Raw genomic sequence first — 19,846 nt, 5'->3', positions numbered from 1 at the left:
ATCTGGATGGAATTAAATTGCTATAATTTTATAATTCTTATTTTTTTTTAAGTTTTAAACTGAAACAAATTTCATTTATGAAAGTCTTCAGTGAACTGAAGAAAACTTTTACAAGTTTTGTAAGGGACAAGAAAATCCCCTGAAAAAGAAAATGAAAATTATATATATATATATATATATATATATATATATATATATATATATATATATATATATATATAAAATCAGATATGAGGCAAAATATTACAAGATCATGTAAGAACTACCTGTCTTTTCACTAGAAAGTTTTGCTTTGTTGTTGGGATTTCAGTACAAGTTATAGCTTATGGCTATACATTCATTGTCTGGCTCAGAGTCATCTATTTGACCATACAGATTATATATAAATTTAATTATTAATGTTTATATAAGTACACTTATAAATATTTTTATTAAATTAAATGTTATGTAAAAAGGAGGTGTATATGTATATATATTTCCCTCCCACACACATATGCATTGAATATGTATAACCATAAATTAAAATTAAATTTTAATTTTCAGAAATTAAAGAAATAAAAAAGAAAAAATTCTTTTAAATCACTATTGATTCAACTTTATGAATATAAGGTAGATTTTTAAATCTTAGGCTAAACAAAGTCCTAGTGAGTGTCACCCTTATTTTTGCATTAGATCGCTCATCTTTAGGAGACTGATAGCCATTTTCTTTTCTATTTTCTGCTGCTTAATCACAGATACAAAATCTACTCTGTCTTAAGGAAAGTATGTGGTTAAGTTAAAAAGCCATACCCTGAAAAAATTTAAATAACTTGTGATTAATTTCCCTTCAGAATAGTGATTCAGTCTTGTTTCTTCTATTTCAGTCAAAAGGTTCTTCAAGTATGACTCCATCCAGCACTCAAAAGAAGGTGAAGAGGACTCTGCCCAATCCACCTCCAGAGGAAGCAACATCAGGAACTCAGTCCCCATATACTTCTGTGGGATCAGTTTCACGGAGAAGGATTTGTAGGACCACCACTATGGCCAGAGCCAAAATTCTTCAGGATATAGACAGGGAATTGGATCTGGTTGAACGTGAATCAGCCAAGCTTAGGAAGAAGCAAGCAGAGCTAGATGAGGAGGAAAAAGAAATAGATGCCAAGTTGAGATACTTGGAAATGGGCATTAATAGGAGGAAAGAAGCCCTACTAAAAGAAAGAGAAAAGAGAGAGCGTGCTTATCTCCAAGGAGTAGCAGAAGAACGTGATTACATGTCAGACAGCGAAGTTAATAACACCAGGTCAACAAGAATAGAAACTCAGCATGGCTTGGAAAGACCACGTACTGCACCCCAGACAGAATTTAACCAATTTATGCCACCACAAACCCAGCCAGAAACACAGTTTGCCCCTGCTACAAGCCCATATGCTCAATATCAGTATTCATCTCCTGCACTGCCAACTCAAGCACCAACTCAGTTCACACAGCAATCACATTACCAACAACAGCAGCCTTTGTATCACCAGCAGGTTTCACCCTATCAGACCCAGACAGCATTCCAAACAGGAGCTACTATGTCCTTTACCCCACAGGCTCAACCTCCACCATCTCAACAGCCATCTTATCAACTGCCATCACAGATGATGGTGATACAGCCAAAGCCAAGACAGACCACATTATATATGGAGCCTAAGATAACAACAAACTATGATGTAATTCGCAATCAGCCTCTCATGATAGCACCAGTTTCAACTGACAATAGTTATGCAGTTTCCCAGCTGGGCAGTAAATACTCTACCTTGGATTTAAGGATAGGACTAGATGAGAGAAACAGCATAGCAAGCAGCCCTATATCAAGCATATCTGCAGATTCGTTCTATGCAGATATAGACCACCACCATACACCCCGAAATTATGTGCTGATTGATGATATAGGAGAACTTACTAAAGGAACAGGAGCTCTTGGTTCCAGTTTTAGCCTCCATGAGAAAGATCTGACCAAAACAGATCGACTTCTTCGCACAACTGAGGCCAGGAGAGCACAAGAAGTGTCAGACTTCCTAGCACCACTGCAGACTTCCTCTAGGTTACATTCCTATGTTAAAGCTGATGAAGATCCAATGGAGGACCCTTATGAACTCAAACTTCTGAAACACCAGATAAAGCAAGAGTTCCGTAGAGGTGCAGAAAGTCTCGATCATCTGGCTGGCCTGTCACAGTATTACCATGGAGAGGGCAGCTACAGGCATTTTCCAAAATCTGAGAAATACAGCATAGGTAGGCTTACTCTTGAGAAACAGGCTGCTAAGCAGCTCCCAGCAGCCCTCCTTTACCAGAAGCAGTCAAAACACAAGAAAACCTTGATAGACCCCAAACTAACTAAGTTTTCACCTATCCAAGAAAGCAGAGACCTTGAGCCCGACTATTCAAGCTATATGACTTCTAGCACTTCAACACTTGGGGGAATTACTACTAGGGCAAGGCTTCTTCAGGATGATATCACTTATGGCCTTAGAAAAAACATTAGTGACCAACAGAAGTACATGGGGCCACCACTGACGTCATCCATTGGAGCAGGCCTTGGCACTGCACTAGGTCCAACAATGAGATCCGCACTACAAGATGAAGCAGACAAGTCTTACAGCAGTGGTAGTAGATCTAGACCCTCATCTAGGCCCTCCTCAGTGTATGGGCTCGATTTGTCATTGAAAAGGGATTCTTCCAGTTCTTCTTTAAGACTGAAAGCCCAAGAAGCTGAACCTTTAGATGTTTCCTTTAGTCATGCAGCACCTTCTGGAAGAACTAAACCCACCAGTCTACCTATTAGCCAAAGCAGGGGAAGAATCCCAATAGTAGCACAGAACTCAGAGGAGGAGAGCCCACTAAGTCCTGTTGGACAGCCAATGGGAATGGCAAGAGCTGCAGCTGGACCCTTACCACCAATATCTGCAGATACCAGGGACCAGTTTGGATCGAGTCATTCATTACCCGAGGTCCAGCAGCATATGAGGGAGGAGTCACGGACTCGAGGCTATGATCGAGATATAGCCTTCATCATGGATGACTTCCAGCATGCCATGTCAGACAGTGAAGGTAAACTAGGCCTCAGACTGGTATCTTACTATCACAACACAAATCCTCATTTCTATGCATGTGTCTGATTTTTGTTACACTTCAAAGACTTGTTCTTTTTCTGTTCCTTGGTGCATCTTCTGTGTATCTACATTTCTGGGGGTTGATTTGTTCTGTCGTATTTGATATTTTTTATTTTACCCTAACAGTTTCTGAATGGTGTTAAGCTACTATTGCATGCTACTGTATTGTTGTTGATTTGCTTACCTTTTGGTTTGCTTGTGCATTTTCCTTTTCATTTGTTTATGTCTACTTTTCAATGATACTGTGTAGAACATTCCATGTACAAAACAGACTCTGCCATCAGTCTTTATGTGCAGCTCTCTCCAGTGACTGTGAATCATTGAACTTATTTGCAATAGTTTTTGTTGGGATTTGGAAATAATCTCCCAAATCTCCAAAAAACTCCAGTAATTTTATGTGCATGAAATTTCATGATAGAACTCAAAAAATTATAATTCCATCTCCCGATGCACCAATTTAGATCTGTGTTTATATAGAAATAGTCTATTCATTAAGTACATATTATATGTTAGAACCATATAGAGCTTAACAGCAAAATAACATTCTACATATGGTTTGTTGAAAGTGTCCTGTCATGTGGACTTCTGTGCATTCAGAATTGTGATTATGTAAGATAATCTGTCATTTGAATACTGCAAGACAATCTCATACTTCAATAAACTTACATAAAGTATTTTACTTCTGTTGATGGGTTCTGCAGCGTAGTTGGTTTTATATGCACCCCATACACATCTGCCAAATAAGCACAAGAGTTAATCTCACTTAAGTTAATGAAAGGAACCTTTCTGATGTATTATAAATAGTGCAATTAAAAATACTGCTTCTGAATAAGTACAGCAGGATGTTAAAGCTGATGTTGAGTTAATAATTGCAAATTATGTATCAGTTTTGTTTGAGTCAGTTCAGACTTAATATATTCTAAATTGTTTAAAAATCATAAAGACAGTTTGAAGGCAAATGAAATGAATATGTTCAAAATTGTATGCGCTCCATTAACTTTTTCTTATGTGTATTTACTGCACAATAAAAGAGACTTTGCATGCGCTCTATTGTCTGTAAATGGCAATGATTGTCTCAAAAGACATATTTGCATGATTATGAAGTAGTATGGTTTATTTTTCACATTTCTACTAACCTCTGTTCATTATTGCATTATTGGTTTTTTACACATGCTGAATCTTTCATAAGCATCAGAAAAAATTATCTATTCACCTTTCTCATACTTCATACTAAGGGGTTTGTTCTGTAAGTTTATCTTCATATTTCTTAGATATTTATAACCCCTTCATGAACTCTGTGTTTCAGGAAAGAATCAGGGTCATCAGCTTTTTTTGGTATTTATCAGAAGTTTAACTGTTTTTATTGTCTTCCAATTCTTAGCACACAGAGTCGTATAATTAAATCTGAAAGCAGTTGAGAGGAACCCCTTGAGTTGAAGCTCATATCATTCTTCCTAAATAAGCAGATGCTACCTTGTCTCCTCTCAGCTTGTGACTTTTACAGGTCATTCTAGAGTCACATTGTGAAAGATACATGACTTTTCCTCCTGAAAACTAAGGAGAACCAACCTGAACCATAAAGATCCAATTTCGTGCTATTCTACCACATATGAACAGGTCATAAGGAATTACATATCTGCCCTACAGTGCATTATAGTTCTCATATATATTTGTACAAGACATACATGTAACACTTCAAGTTGAACATGTTTCAGTTTTAAATCAGTCTCTGATTAGTTAGACCCTTTCCCGTGGTATTCAAATTCAATTGACATAATCTGTATCAGAGTGATATGTCACTCAGGGCTTCTACTTTCAGCAGTCTTTTTCTAATTTCTATCAAATTTTGTCTTCACAAATGGCCTATTTCTTGGGAAACCAAAACACTTAATGACATTATTTTCAAATATGCAGTCTAATAGCAAGTAACCTCTATTGAAAATAATTTTAAAAATTCGGTAAAGATTATGCCCAAAGATAAGCAATTACATTTCTACAGAAAGTCATGGCCTTTTTTTTTAGGGACTGCACTTTCTCTGTAGTGATCTGATGCACTGACAGTGGACAGCTATTCTGGCTCGTTTCAACCAACTTTTTAGAATAATTTGCTTTGCAGCTTCTCTTTATTTTAAGCAACTGCTGTGTGGTCTTGACGAGATTTCATTTAAAGAAATCAGTCTTAAGCACTGTCTTAGGAAAAATCTTCTTGTGCTACACCTTGATTTATCATCTTAAAAGACTTTTAAAAATTAATTTAAAATCTCAAATTTGAATTGTTTTTCTTTGGTTTGAATTCAGAGATGTGCATGATTTTCTGTTCATTTTTTATAAATTGACATCCCATAACAAATACTAGAAGAGAATGCAAATAAAACTTTGAATCCAAACCTTCTGTTTTTCACTAAGTACATACTGTAAGAAATCTTAAAACCATGTTTCAGGTAATAAGTAGTGCTTACACTGGGATTCCAAACTTCAAACAGGTTAAAAAAGTATCCTTAGTGTCGAAAGAGCACAACATCCAGAGCTGCCCATTGAACATAAACAGCATTTTGAGATCCTGAAACACCTGGAATTTTCTCAGAGTTCCCAGTACCATGAAAACTCTGATCCAGCAAACAAATCTCTGTCAAACCCACAGCTACCACTTTCTACATATTGTTAAGTAGGCTGAAGATACAAATTTTCAAGAACATTGAAGTTAGTACTCAATTTTATGAATATAAATAACTCTTTCTGTTCAAAAGGTATAAAAATGTACCTTTTCTCACCTCAAGTAATTTTTTTTCTTTTATATGTTAATTTTTAAATTCTTCAGCAGAGTTTAGAAGTCTAAAATTGAGATATGAAGATATTAACACAGTCTATTCCTTGTATTTTTTCATCTGTGGAATTTAGAGTGATCACTGTTACTTCTCTGATTGAGTTTCTTGGAACCCACAGCCTGGAGTTCAATCTCACCTGGTTAATCTGTTTGGGTGGAATCATCTGGCTGCATTCTGTTAGCCTTAGAATAAAAGGATGACTTCTCTGAGATTGTCAGTTGTTCATCTTGGCTGTTTTCAGGTTTCCAGCTGTGACAAATCCCAGCTGTGCAAGTCAAAACCAATGGGGTGTGTATGTCCATGTGAGTGTGGAGTGTGTGTGTGTGTCTGAATACACATATATTTATAACTTCTTAAATTTCAATAAAATACATACATCCATCACAGTTTGATAAAAAAAAAAATGTAGGCTGGTCAGAACTGCAGTATGGAACTCTACATTTTCAAGAGTAGTAATCCAGGAAATGTTATTTCATCTGAGGCAGGAGGAAAAAAAATAATTCTTTCTTCTGCTCAGATGATGACACAGATTGTCATAACATTAGGATCTGGGGTCAGGATTATGTATTTAGGTTCTTCAGGCAAGCTCCAGAAAGAAGTTCTGTCAAGATGAGTTATGAATGAGACTGCTTTGTGCAGGTACTGATCAACTGGCATAAATGTGTAAAGCATGAAATTTTTGCATGCTAGATCATAATAGTTTATTGATAGCAGCTAATAACTAATCAGTAGTGAGATAAGCATCAACCTCTAATAATGTTTCAGATAATTCATATATGCTTATCTAAATAATATTAAATAAACCATTTCATGTTAGATTAAGTTTGTGAACAGTCATGAAGGAAGAGACTGAAGCAAGATTAAAATATTTTTTGAAGGCTTAATAAAATATAGAATGTTAGTTTTACCACATACAATGTATTATTTTAAAGAAATCATGCATATGTATTATTCCTCTTTTTGGAAAATTTTAAGAAAATAGTAATGAAAAAACACAACTTCCTTTTTTCCCATTAGAATTTTTAAAAAAATAATTTCTTAAACCAAATAGATAATATTTACTTTCACAACTCAATAGGAAAGATTATTAACACTACCATTTTTCCTTTTACATTCTTTTCTGTGTCGTGCATTCACTCTTATTACTGTAGCAAAAACTGATCTTATTTAAAGGTTTGGAATTCCTGGTGGCTTTGCTGAAACAAATATTGTCTTCCTTTGATTTCCAAATTTATTTTGCTTAATAAAGTATAAATTCAAACTTTCCTTACATGCTACATTGGATTACCTGAACAATGCATTGGTTTACACCCATTAGCAACATAGAAGAAAACAGGACATTATTCTGATGCCAATGGAGTGATGCCTATGTCAATTGACCCAATAGTCAGTGAGCAGAAATATATGCATTTGCAAATCTGATTTCAGTGAAATGACATTTTTTGATCCCCAAAAGATGCCTAATACATTTACTGTTGCAAACAGTAATATTAGCCTTGTAGAACTTTTGCAGAAAGAGAAATCCATACATAAAAGTTCGTACTGCAAAATCGGGGGATGGAATTAAAAATGAGAGCAGCTGTAATATTTCTGCTTAAAATTTCAGTTACATAGGTTGGTTTCCTATCTTCTATGATTTGGTTTGATATTGATTTCATAAAGAGGTTGTAACTTTCTTATATCTAGTTCTAGATTATTTCCAAAATATTTTGATCAGTATTCAGTTCAGAAATTTAGGTATTAGTGGAGACTGCATTTTGAGGGTTGGTTATTTTGGGTTTTGCTTTGGACTTTCTGAGTTTGGGGTTTTTTTCTTAGTCTACTGCAAAATACCTAATATGACTAAATTTTTCTCAACAAACATTTTAGAGATATGTGAAATCTGCAATGTATATTTTAGCTGCCAGAAAGAGGAAGTGGCTATAGCACGTGGCAGATATTTTCTGTATTTAATATCCATGGTTCTGACATAAACAGAATCTCTCCCTCTGCTGTCTCACAGCTAAATAATGCTCAAGTTCAATGTCTCAAGTCTCACCTCTAACTTTGCTTTAGCTGCATGGCCAATTAGTAACCACTCTGCATGTTTGCTATGCACAATGCACATTCTTGCCCTTTGCCCAGCACTGGATCAGAGCATTTGACCTGTCCTTGGTTTTCAAAGCCTATCATCTCCGTCGGGAAGAAACAGATTGGTTTGACAAGCCCAGAGAGCCTCGTTTGGAGAATGGACACATCCTTGACAGAAGGCTGCCAGAGAAGTTGTCACACTCTCGACCACTAAGTCAACACCAAGATCAAGTAAGCTGTCAAATAAGATGTGCCTCTAGTTTTATAAATGATTGATAATTTAATCAGACTGTCCAACAGTTCCCATAGGAAATACCAGATTACTCAAAATCCAGCTGCATTCAGCTTGAAGTGCTGTTGATTCATCATCAGCCTTTGAGGATGAAATTAGATTAACATTCCTCTACAATTCAGTATTAATTTTTCAGGTTGTCTTTCGACTTATTAAATATAACTGAAAATATCTATACCTTAAATATGCCTAGAGGAGGAAAAAAAGAAAAAAAAAAAAAAAAATTAGTCTAATTTTCCCTTACCAGCTTTACCTCATCCAAATTCAAATCCCTTCTTTTAGTAGTTGAAGGAAAATAATTATTTTACCTTATTGATATTTTTTTCACTTTCAGTTGGTAAATATAATCCCAACAGTCTGTGATTAATTATTTAATAAATCAGCAAGACTCTATCAATCTAATACTTAGAATATTTAATTTATTAGAGAGAGAAAGAAAAATACCATAGTCTGCTTTTTCAAGCTTGCCAACTTTAAAATCTAGTTTACCCTAGGATACCATTCTATTTCCACTTTTTATTAACAAAGTTTATGCATTTCAAATTTCTAATGTCTTCAGTTGGTTGTTTCAGTTGTCATTTTTACTGATTGATTTAGCTTATATCCTGAAATATTCTTATGTTTTGATTTAGATTACATTTTTACATTATAGCAAATGAATGCAGTGAGTGCAATTTCTCAAGACAAGAGGAGATAACCTCAAAGTGCACCAGGGAAGATTTAGATTAGATATTAGGAAAAATATCTTCATGGAAAAGGTGGTCAAGAATTGAAATAGGCTGCCCAGGGAAATGGTGGAGTCATCACCCCAGGAAGTGTTCAAGAAACACGTAGATATGGCACTTGAGGACATGGTTTGTGGTGAACATGGAGGTGGTACTGGGTTGACAGTTGGACTTAATCACCTTAGATGTCTTTTCCAACCGTAACAATCCTGTGATTCTGAGGGAAGATATTGCATGGCCCCTTTGTGATACTTAATAGCTTATATTGCTCATGTTAATTCCTCAGATAACACCCAAAACAGGAACATATCACTGTCATGCAGCCTTTAAAAATTTTATGTTGGTGAGCATTTTCATTGACATTTGACAATCAAATATAGGTTTTATGAAGCAACGGTGTAGATTTTACAAAGTAAGTGTTAAAATGTATTACAATGCAATCTGTAAATTTTTTCCCCTCCTTTTCTATCCCTAATATATATTGAGATTTACACACCCTAGGTTGCACTGAGGCTACTCATTTCTTGTTGAGAAAAAGGGCTTTACATGATATAATTCTTACAGCAATCTATTTAAATAGATCTATGATTCTATGAATCAACTTAATTGAAAGATAAAGGATGGCTTTGAGTCTTAACATCTCTTAATAACCCTGGCAATAGTAAAAACACTGTCTCTCTGAACACTTTAATCCTCATGAGAAGCATTTATTATTCTGAGCATACATAATTGCATTTTACCACTACAGCTTTCTGAGGTAAAATGGAAAATTTTCCTTGAAAATCAAGTTTGTCCAAAAGAATTACTACTAACCCTGAGCTCTGTGATCAGGAGGTGGTTAGTAAGATACACTTAATTTCTGGAGTTCCAGAGCTTTTGTCCTAAGAAACTGTCCCAAGACAAGGTCTTAGTCACAGAGATCTGATCTTTGCTTTTTTACCTCGTATAAATAGCACAACACTAGGAATGGTTGAAAAATTTTGTTCAAAAATTTTCAGCAGAAATGTTAAAGGGCTTAAGACTTCTTGTTTTCCTTCATATTTCCAGGAAGAAAATATGGGGTTTTTTTTCTCCCTCAAGCTGTTGTGATATCCCCATGCTTATATGGAAATAGACACAATACCAAAATCTTGCCAAAGGCATTTTTTAAGGTTTTGTGAAATACGGGATGTAAACTGGAGAGTGAACATGTTCTAGATAATTCTGTCTGATGCCATGTAAAGCTTCAGAAGAAGAGAAAAGTGATGTGTGAGGAGAAGCTTTATAACAGTTCATTCTATTTCTGCTCTTTCCATCCAGGTTAGCTGGATGGAAAGAGTCAGTCACACATCAGTACAAAATAGGATCAATGGCTCTGCAGAAGGGAGAAATGCTAGGTCTCACCAACTCCACAACACCTAATCAAAATGTTACTCAGAGCTTGTGTACATTAAGAGTCTTCTGTGAACATTTAAGATAACTTAAAAACAAATACATTTTCAGACACATCCAGAAATTAAATAGCTTTGAGACAAGATAAAAGGGGCCAGAGATATTTTTTAAAAATTTCATTAGCTTCATGCTGAGTTTCACTTCTATTGCTAAGTGAAATACTTAGCAATAGAAGAATGTAAATCAGTAGTAACATCTCTATTTTTTAGCATTAGTATTACATTTTCAAGTGATGAAGGCAAATAAACCATATCAGGGCAATGAGAGCAGTGAGGCAAAGTAACCACTCCCTAAGGGCTTTTTCAGCCCTGTGTGTAACAAAAGGGTTACTGAATTCTGAATTAGTTGAGCCATTCTGTCTGTCTCCTGTATCCACACCTCAGTCCTGCACAGGAACCTGTAGTGCCCAAGTGTAATGTACTCCAGAGACAAAAATGGCAAGTCATTCTCCATCCAGAACCATCTGAACATATCCACCTTCACCCAGAACTTCCTTTGCTGGAGATGATTTCCTGAAATCAGTTAGGAGGGAAGTTTTCTGGTTAGCAAAGGAATTAAGCAAGTACAAGTCCCTTAATAACCCTTACTGAGCTGAAACCAGCCACAGAAAGAATAATTTGCATCAATAGCACTAATCTATTTGTAATCAGTGTTTCCAAATACCCTTGTTGGCTCTAAATTTGCTATTTTTATGATCTTCTCTGTTAAAGAATTAAAATATTTGAATGACCACTACCATGTGTAAATTCCAGAAAATTTTGATGCACATGGGTGAAATATCAATTTTCTTACTAGAACTTACTAGTTCTTATAGAACTGCTTGATTACATCCCACAGAGTGTGTACAACCAAAGGTAATAAATAAAGCATAATCCTGAGCTTTTGAAGCAAGAATGCAGCGGAGTGACAACCCTGAACCTCCAGGTTTCCATGGATTTCTTATAACCTAGGAGATTATGCTCACATACTGTATTATAAATATTAAAATGTATTTGTTTCTATGGCAACTTCTGTGGTGCTATTTAGTATTATGAAATCATGTTAAATTGCAGTTCAGTTTAATATCTTAATAGCCATTTCCCAATGTATTGGTTCTGGACTGCTTCCCTGAGGAGGGTAAGACCTTATCAATACATAATCTATTGTAGAATTCCCAGATTGCTGTTGACCTCAACAGTTTCTTAGTCACTGCCAGTTTGCCTACAACTTCTTTAAACCTCCTGACATAAAAAGTTTTTTTCTTATTATTTTCTGTGAAAATTATTTATATATCCTGAACTAAACTGGCTGCTAGAAGCAGTTTGGGAAAGAACAGGAGGAGGAGGTGCCAGGGCAGTAAAAGTTCATGAAAAAGGCATGGACAATGAGAGTAAATTCAGAGGCGACAAGTAGTTTTTCAGTGAGGGGTTTTAAATACCTCCAGTCATCATAGGTGGGTCTTTTTAAGCCCTAAATTAAAAGTAAAATTCTAAACTCATTATAATACCAGTCTATTGCCATCAGTTCACTTAGGCAACAGTTTTCTAACCACAAAAAAGGCAAGGGTCATAGACATGAAACCTTTTGAATGCAAGCCCCTATTTCTAAACACCCTACAAATTATATTCTATTCCATTTTATTCATGGGTCATTACCATTCTCTTGAAATTTAAATCAAACCTTGTTAAGGGCACTTGGATATTTAGAAATTATGAAAAAATGGGTCATAAGGGAAGTATTGAGGCTAAATGAGAAAATACCATTTGTGACAAAGGTACAGAAAGCTACCTGCAAACTTTTGTTCCACATTTTTGAAGTCCACCTACTTAGTTTTAATTGTTTTCCAATTAACAACAAGAATTTATTTGGAATTGCATTAAGCTGTTTTCTGTTAGAGACTTTGTTGGGGGGTTTTGTGATTGAGATTCCCTGGAAATATGATGAGAAATTGAACATTTCCAACTTTAGTGTAATTGTTAAAATATTTAATCTAAAGAGTAGATTGTTAGCCACCCCCTCACTGTAATTCACAAAAGAATTTAGGTGGCAGTGCCTCATTTCTTAGTCACTCAGAAATGTTTTTCTCTCTGCATGCCAGAATAACTTTTGGAGCAAAGGTCAGTGTTGAATATACCTAATTGCAGAAGGAAATGCAACTCACTTCGTAATTTATTAATGAGCAGAAACATTGTATTTGTTAAGTTTTTATTAACTGTGTCTTTTGCAAATTATCTCCATAACTGGGGATCTATCAGCAGAAAGAAATTTCCACCTTGAGGATTTTGAGACAACTTGACATTTGTGCCCTGCACAGAGGGAATTTAGAGGTTTAAAGGGGCAGAATTACCACAGCTGGAAAAATTCTTGCTAGCAGCTTTCACAGGCCTTGTGTGCTCATTCAAGTACTTGTGGTATTCAGAAATTAGGATGGATACTGCCTAACCCGCCCCCTTGAACATCCAAATCTGGTTCCTGGATATCTACCTCAGGTAAAGTTTCCCTTGAAAATGGTATTTCCCAGAGGACAACAACCAGCTGTAGCTGCTGAAAGTCACCTTATCAGGCCCTATCACCAGAAGGGGAGGTGCTGCTCCATTTAAAACCAGGAATTACTTTGGTGAGCCAATCCAAAGCAATTAATACATTATAGGTGTGGCTAGGGCCTGAAAAATTAAAATACAATTAATGAATTTTATTTCTTAAACTGAAATACAGCACTGGGGAAATGTTTTCTTCTTGATTATCCTCTTTAACTTATAATATTTCCTTTATAAGGCTTCCATAGTGTTTGTTTATCAGACAGAACACTTAAAGACAACAGGAAATGAAATGAATTTTTAAACTCATCTTCTGTAGCAGTCTTAGAAACCCTCAGCACATTTATTTCCCATTCATTCCATTGTTGGAGGGCCTTTGAGCTGACTAATGACATGAAACACATGACCAGAGCTTACATTTCCTGAGGAAGAGGATTACATGCCAGTGCTGAACTACAAATCAAGTGTACTGAATGCTCCCAAAGAGGTGAGGAAGGATCTTCATGACAGGGACAGATGGCAGAATTCTCTGGGGTTTGTAGCAGATATGTGGGATCAAGTCAACTTTTGCCCTGTGACCTAAATCTGGGCTTGTGGGCTGACATGTTCTCCACTCCTGCAGCTGTGCAGTGGCAGGATGGCCCCTCGGCACCAGTGAAGATTTCCACTGTCACGGCTGCGTGGCTTTACTGGGATCCCTCTTTGTCTTCACTGGGGAAACTGGGGAAGAGCCAGCTAGAAGGGATCCCTGGCTTACATGCAGGTGAAGGGAAACCAGCTTTAGTGGAAGTAAGAGGATGTGAACAAGTGGAAACACAAAATAATTTGAATTCTTCAGATTTTGAAGTATTCTAGTAAATTTTCAGATAAATTTCAGAATAATGTGTGTATTACAGGTTTTGAAATATTCTAGTAAATTTCAGATAAATATGCTCACTAATGATTAAAGCAAAGCATCAAGAACAATGTAATTGCTGTTGGTATTATCTATTTACAGCAACCTCTGTTTTCTCCTGTTTGTTCTGCAACTTTCAGCAAGGTCTGAAAGTAAAGGCCTAATGACATGTTCCATTTAAGTACTGATACCCACCAACTATAAAAAAATAATATACTTCCCCAGATGCTAATAAAATTCAATGCTTTATCCAGACCTGTATGAATCACAAAGATTTATTCTTCTCATAAAATTCTGGAAGTAATGAGGAAGTAATAGCCTAAATAAGGAGGCAGTCTATATTTTCTAATGCATTTGTTAGCAGTAATGTACAATATGGCATTGAACATTCTTGGATTGTTATTTATTAAAAAATTAAAAAGTAAAATAATATGAATTGAAGTTTAAGAGCTGCAGTGTTCCTCAGTTAAACTGAATTATTCCCACTAAAATGGATCCCAGCTAAAGATCTATTCAAATGTGTTTGTAAACATCTTGTAAACAATATTTCATATTTTTTATTTAATTCAAAATAAAATTAGAGGCATTCTTTCTGTTTTTTTACAATTTTATATAAGCTATCTGTGACAAATGCATCACTTTTATTATTATATAAAACTTGCTGAATATAACTTTTAGTGTAATATAAAACTTGGCATTTCTGACAGTGTCATTAAAAACATAACTTCTCCCTAGCCATTAATGAGTGTGTAAGCCTCATGGAACTTTACAACTCCTGGTAGTATTAGACTCTATGTTCTGACAAAATTCCATGATAAATTCAAATGTCTGCCTGATCTCATGTTCTGATTTATTCTGGAGCACTTGTCTGCTACCAAATCCACAATCTCCTTTATGTCTGACATTAATTACAGTCAATATTACTCTGTGTTATGGGATGATTTGAGTCTTCTAGATGCAACATCATTCACTGGATAAGTAACTAAATTATGACAACAAATAAATAAACTCTTCTGCTCACTGTGAGATTGAGCTAAGCAAGTCTCTTGACTTCTCAGTTTCCCTTCCCATCATTTATGTGTGCTATCCATTTACTTCATAAACTCTCCAGGGCAGAACTAAGTTTGAAGTGCTTGGCTCAGGAGGAGCTTAATCCCTTTAAAGCTACTTAAATATAAATAATAATAATAGTAATAAACTCTTGGCAGCAGGCTGCTGATGCACTCCAGCATGCTGGGCAGTGTTGTCCCCTTGGCTCCTTGAGCTGCTCCCTGAGGTCCCAGCCTGGAGCCGGCACAGCCGCGCTCCCTCCCCTTGGCCCGGCTGCATCGCCCCGCTTGGACCTGTGCAGAGGCAGGGAAGTGATGGGCTCAGCTTTGTTACCAAAACTGCAGGCAGAGGGGGGCTGATGGCTGTGAGGGGAGCGTTGCAGCCAACATTCTGCAGAGGGATTTTGGTGTGGGCTTGGGGCAATCACCCCTGGAAGGTGGTGAGTCCCTGCAGCTTGGCCCCTCCTATGCCCAAGCCATGGGGCAGGTGGGGTCATTTCAACAGGAAAACTGGGTCTTTAGAGTCTGTTGTAGGGTGCATTATTTTCAGCTTTGACATGGTCTAGTATAAGCCCAGGTAAATGTTGCTCATTTTCATACAGAACGGATCATATGAGTCTTAGTTTGATCTTCCAAACAGCTTTTAGGATTTGAAGACAAGAAATACATTGGACCACGTGGTTTTGCTGAAACTAAAGCAGTAACTCATGGCTGGTAGCACATTAAACTAGCATTTTGTTTACATGTCTAAGAAAATAATTTTATTAAAAAAATACAGGAATAATGTTTTGTTTCTTTCTTATGTTAAGCATTGCTTGAATAAAGGATTAAGGTTAAAAGAACCTACAGAAGAGAGTGACTACCTTCTATTCACTCAGACAAAATCAGAACTAAAGCCATATTTAAAATTAATCTGGAGTTATGGAAAGAAATATTCATTACCCCACAGAAGGAATTTGCAGTCTGACAAATGTCTCTAAACTTGAGAGTTTTTGAATTGAGAAATTGTGATATTCCCCTGGATTAAATAAGTTTGTTTGCTTGTTTGTGTTTCTGTCTGAAATTATTTATGCAATTGCTGTTGGTGTATCTTTTTATGACATGCATATTTGTGTTCCTCAGATAAATGGGAAGCCCCTGCAGTACATTTTCCCTCATACAAGGCTCAAACTACTGAGAGACCCAAAGGATCACACAGTTTCAGGTAAAAAACCTCTACCAGACATGATAATTAATTTGATTAGCATGAATTATACAACAGATTTCCAGTATTAAAAATAGTGCCTGTGTTTATGCAGCAGGAAATTCAGTGGTCATTTTAAATCTTGCTCATTGTCTATAACAGAAAGCAGCAGTGCATGAAGAAGGTCATGACATCTGCTCAAGATATATAAGCTATACAGACATTAAAATCATAGGAAATTTTGTTGTGTTATCCATATGAACAGTCTGGTTTGCTGTTGCCTTTTATATAACTCTATATTCCCTGCATGAGTCCTTATAAAATAAGCTTGTGTAGGTGTTCAACATGTACAGAACTGAGAATTTTATCCTTTCTGTTCTGGAACTCTCCACCCAGTCATCCCCCCCCACCCCCACTCCCCCCATAGAGGGGGTTAGGAGATCAATCAGATCCCATTTTTCTGTGATATCTTCACATGGAGACATTTATTATAGGACTTCAGATTGATTTTCTTTTTCTCTAACACTGACACAAATGTTCATGTAAGTCAGAGTCTGTTTGCCAAGGAGATGAAAGTGGCAGAGGTGATGTTCATTCACCTCCCAGGCTGAGAGCTGGAACTCGGTGTGATATTTTCATGTGTCAAACTGTAAAAGGCTGCCAGTTACAGGACCTGGCACAGGTAAGGTCTGTCTGTCTGAGCTTCTGGAATTGCACCCTTTCTCACATCTAATACTGATACAGAACTTAAAGTTATTTCAATATTCTGGTTTTGTTCTTTCAGAGGTAAATGCTTTAAGTGATTTTGTCGTGAAACCATCAGACTTTCTTTTATAACTTGTTTAAAAGATTCTAATAGTGTGTGTCAAACTCTGTTTCTGCACAGAAGTAATTACTGACTGCCAACCCTGGTGTTCCCTCGAGCATTAAATAGAAAGTAGCATGAACTTACTTGAATTGCTAAATATTGTTTTCACAGGGTTTCTGGCAGTAAAGTCTTGATAATTTCCATCCTCAGTACTCACCTCATATTTAGAGTGTTAAATGAATGTTCCCTATGCATTATGAGGTATTTTCTTGTTAGTCAGGGTAACACCCACCGATGATTTCAGGCTGCAGAAAGACCCCTCCACCCACACAGCCCAATCTGAAAGGAGCTGCCAGCTCTGCTGTGTGTCAGCCTGTGCTGCTCCAGGCCCTCCCAGTCCACAGGAACTCCTTGGCATCCTTGTAGGGATCTTTGCCCTGCGGGCTGATGAGTAATGCTGTGATCCAAGCTGCTGCCTTACTCAGAAATAAGAGGAATTACAACCACGCAACTGTAAAGCTTGTGATTTAGTGTTGTTGAAGCCTGCTCTCCTATGTAAAATTACTTACCCTTATGCAGTGGGAAATGCCTGTTCCAAATTCTTGACTAACTCTCATGCTGGCACTCACAGCAACACACTGTGCCTCAGGGAAAATGCCTTGTGAGTAGAGATGGGCCAGCCCAAGGTGTAGATAGTGATGTTGCATTGATTAATGCCTTGCACAAATGAGGTCACATAGGATCAAAAATTTACTCAGAGTCCTGATAAGGTTATATAGCCCACACTGGGATTGCTCACTGCTATAGCTATATAACATCGTGCTGAAATTCTAATTGGAGAAAGCAACCTTGGCTCTGTCTACAAGCTGCAGTCATATTTTTGTGTTTTAGTCCAGATACATGCTTGGAGACCTGCACAGATATAGTTCTGCATGATGTATACATAGATTTCCCTACAAATACTTAAAGGCCTAAATGGAAATTGCACAGAAAAGAGACAAAGGTAAAATAGGGTGGCTGGCCTTGAAACAGAAGAATTAGTTGTAGTTTTTACTCCTTATACACCTTTGAAGTACCATAACTCCTTGACTATGTACCTCCCTTCCTTCCCTTCTCTTCTCGCAAGTGTCTGAATGATTTAACTATGTGAAAACTCTCTTCAAATGTGCAGTGCATTATGCTTAGCATTCAGCTTTCCAAATGACCTCTACCAGAGACAGGCACATGGTTTTAAAAAGAATTAAATTTTATTAAACAATATCTGCAAACTAATAGTAAACATCTGTTTTTATTAACTATGACTGTTAACCATAGCAACACATAGAAGTGTATTATGCAGCAAAAGTTACTTGAAATATTGATAAATTTAAAAAATATATATTTTTATACCATCACAGTTATCTCAGTAGAAGAGTTTTGGATATTCATCTAGGTTGCATGTCTGATTGCTTCCCCAGCTGATTTCTTTCACTTGCTTTGTTTGTTTATATTTGTTCCCTTTGTCTCTTTTTATTTTTCCTTTCTCTCTTATCAGAAGTACCAAAATGAGGTTTTGACTTATTTTGTCTGTATTTACACTTGTTGTATAAACACAGGAAGTGTGTATGTTAAAAACCACAACCCTCAGTAAAGCTCACATAACGAGTCTGATTTTTCCAAGAGAACAGCCACTGTTGAAACCACCCTTTGAGTAGCATCTTCAGCTAACCTTTTTTATTGCTGGATTCTTACAAGCCAGCTGGCCTGTGGTCCTGGGTGACCACAACAGTGTGAGCACCATCCATTGTCTCTGATTTCCTCACAGTACGTACAAAACCTCCTCTGTGTAGGGTGTTGTCAAAAGCTTCTTCTATGTGATCATTTTTGCACATGCAGGAGCAGTTTATGCTTATTTTTTTAATGATCTATGTGCAGTTTGGTCAGTTCTGAAGCAGGAGCTGCCTGGGGAGATGCCTGAGATTGACAGATTCTCCTCAGGGGATTCATGAACACAAGTTCAGTGTACAGTTAGTGTATCTTAACTGGAGTGTGCACAGCAGGAGTTACATAGGGAAATGTCCTAAACTGTACAAAATTCCCACTTGGAGAATTCCTGTAACTGTTGACCAGCTGCTTTGCTGGGAAACTGGGCAGTGCTTCAGCCCATTATCTCATCTCACTGGAGTTCTTGGGCCAACCTGGGCATTAATGATTCAGTGTGCTGGGTCAGCCCAGATAACAAACTCTACCACAGCAGCTGTAATTGTAGGGAAAGATTTCATCCTAATATCACCATTATAACTTGAATTCCACAGGTCTCATCATAATCTGACCACAGTAGAAGTTGCTGCCTGATTATGAATCCAAAAATTGTCACATTCTGAATATCACTAATAAGACTAATCCCAAATATTTTAAAATTCAGACTTTTGTACTGCACATTATGTGCACATGTATTTGGCTTATTTGCTTTCTTGATTAATGCAAACTGACTCTGAGGTACAGATGCCTTTGATGCCTCTTACATAACCTGGCATAATTTTGCACACAGAGGCATATAATGTGAATTTTGGCATGTGAATGAGGTATTTGAGGATTGAGGAACCAAGCCAAAATTGTAATGACAAGAGAATAGTAGTGCTGAATGAAAAAAAAGTATACTTGCTCACTGGCTGCTCTCTTGAAAACTCTTGTTTCTTTATTATATGCCATAATCTAGAGCATTCAGATCTACTTTTTGAGATGTGCAGTGTCCCTTCCTCAGACAATGCTGAAAGGTGGGAAGGAATTTCCAAGAATTTATTCTGATTAATAAAGACTAATTAATAATCTGCAATTAAGAAAAAAAAATAAGAATTGACATCACAGATGTGCTAATGTGCCAAAGCAATGAAGGCAGCACTCAGTGAATGATAATACAGCAGTGTTTAATGCTCCAG

The 19,846-nt window shown here is 36.6% G+C and overlaps 1 protein-coding gene across 8 annotated transcripts in view; it reads left to right on the top strand.

Annotated features, from left to right (window-relative positions):
- Positions 1-19,846, top strand: part of PCLO (piccolo presynaptic cytomatrix protein) — a 318,646-nt gene that overhangs the window by 178,788 nt on the left and 120,012 nt on the right. For all 8 annotated transcript variants that reach the window (XM_021539594.3, XM_021539592.3, XM_021539591.3 and 5 more), the window contains exons 7-9: positions 864-3,072; positions 8,124-8,260; positions 16,060-16,141. In XM_021539594.3, the coding sequence (XP_021395269.2) occupies positions 864-3,072; positions 8,124-8,260; positions 16,060-16,141 (2,428 nt within the window). The remainder of the gene's footprint in view (positions 1-863; positions 3,073-8,123; positions 8,261-16,059; positions 16,142-19,846) is intronic.

Source organism: Lonchura striata, chromosome 5 (genome assembly GCF_046129695.1).
Source record: "Lonchura striata isolate bLonStr1 chromosome 5, bLonStr1.mat, whole genome shotgun sequence".
Classification (NCBI taxonomy): Eukaryota; Metazoa; Chordata; class Aves; order Passeriformes; family Estrildidae; genus Lonchura; species Lonchura striata.
This window is presented reverse-complemented; position numbering and strand designations above follow the sequence as displayed.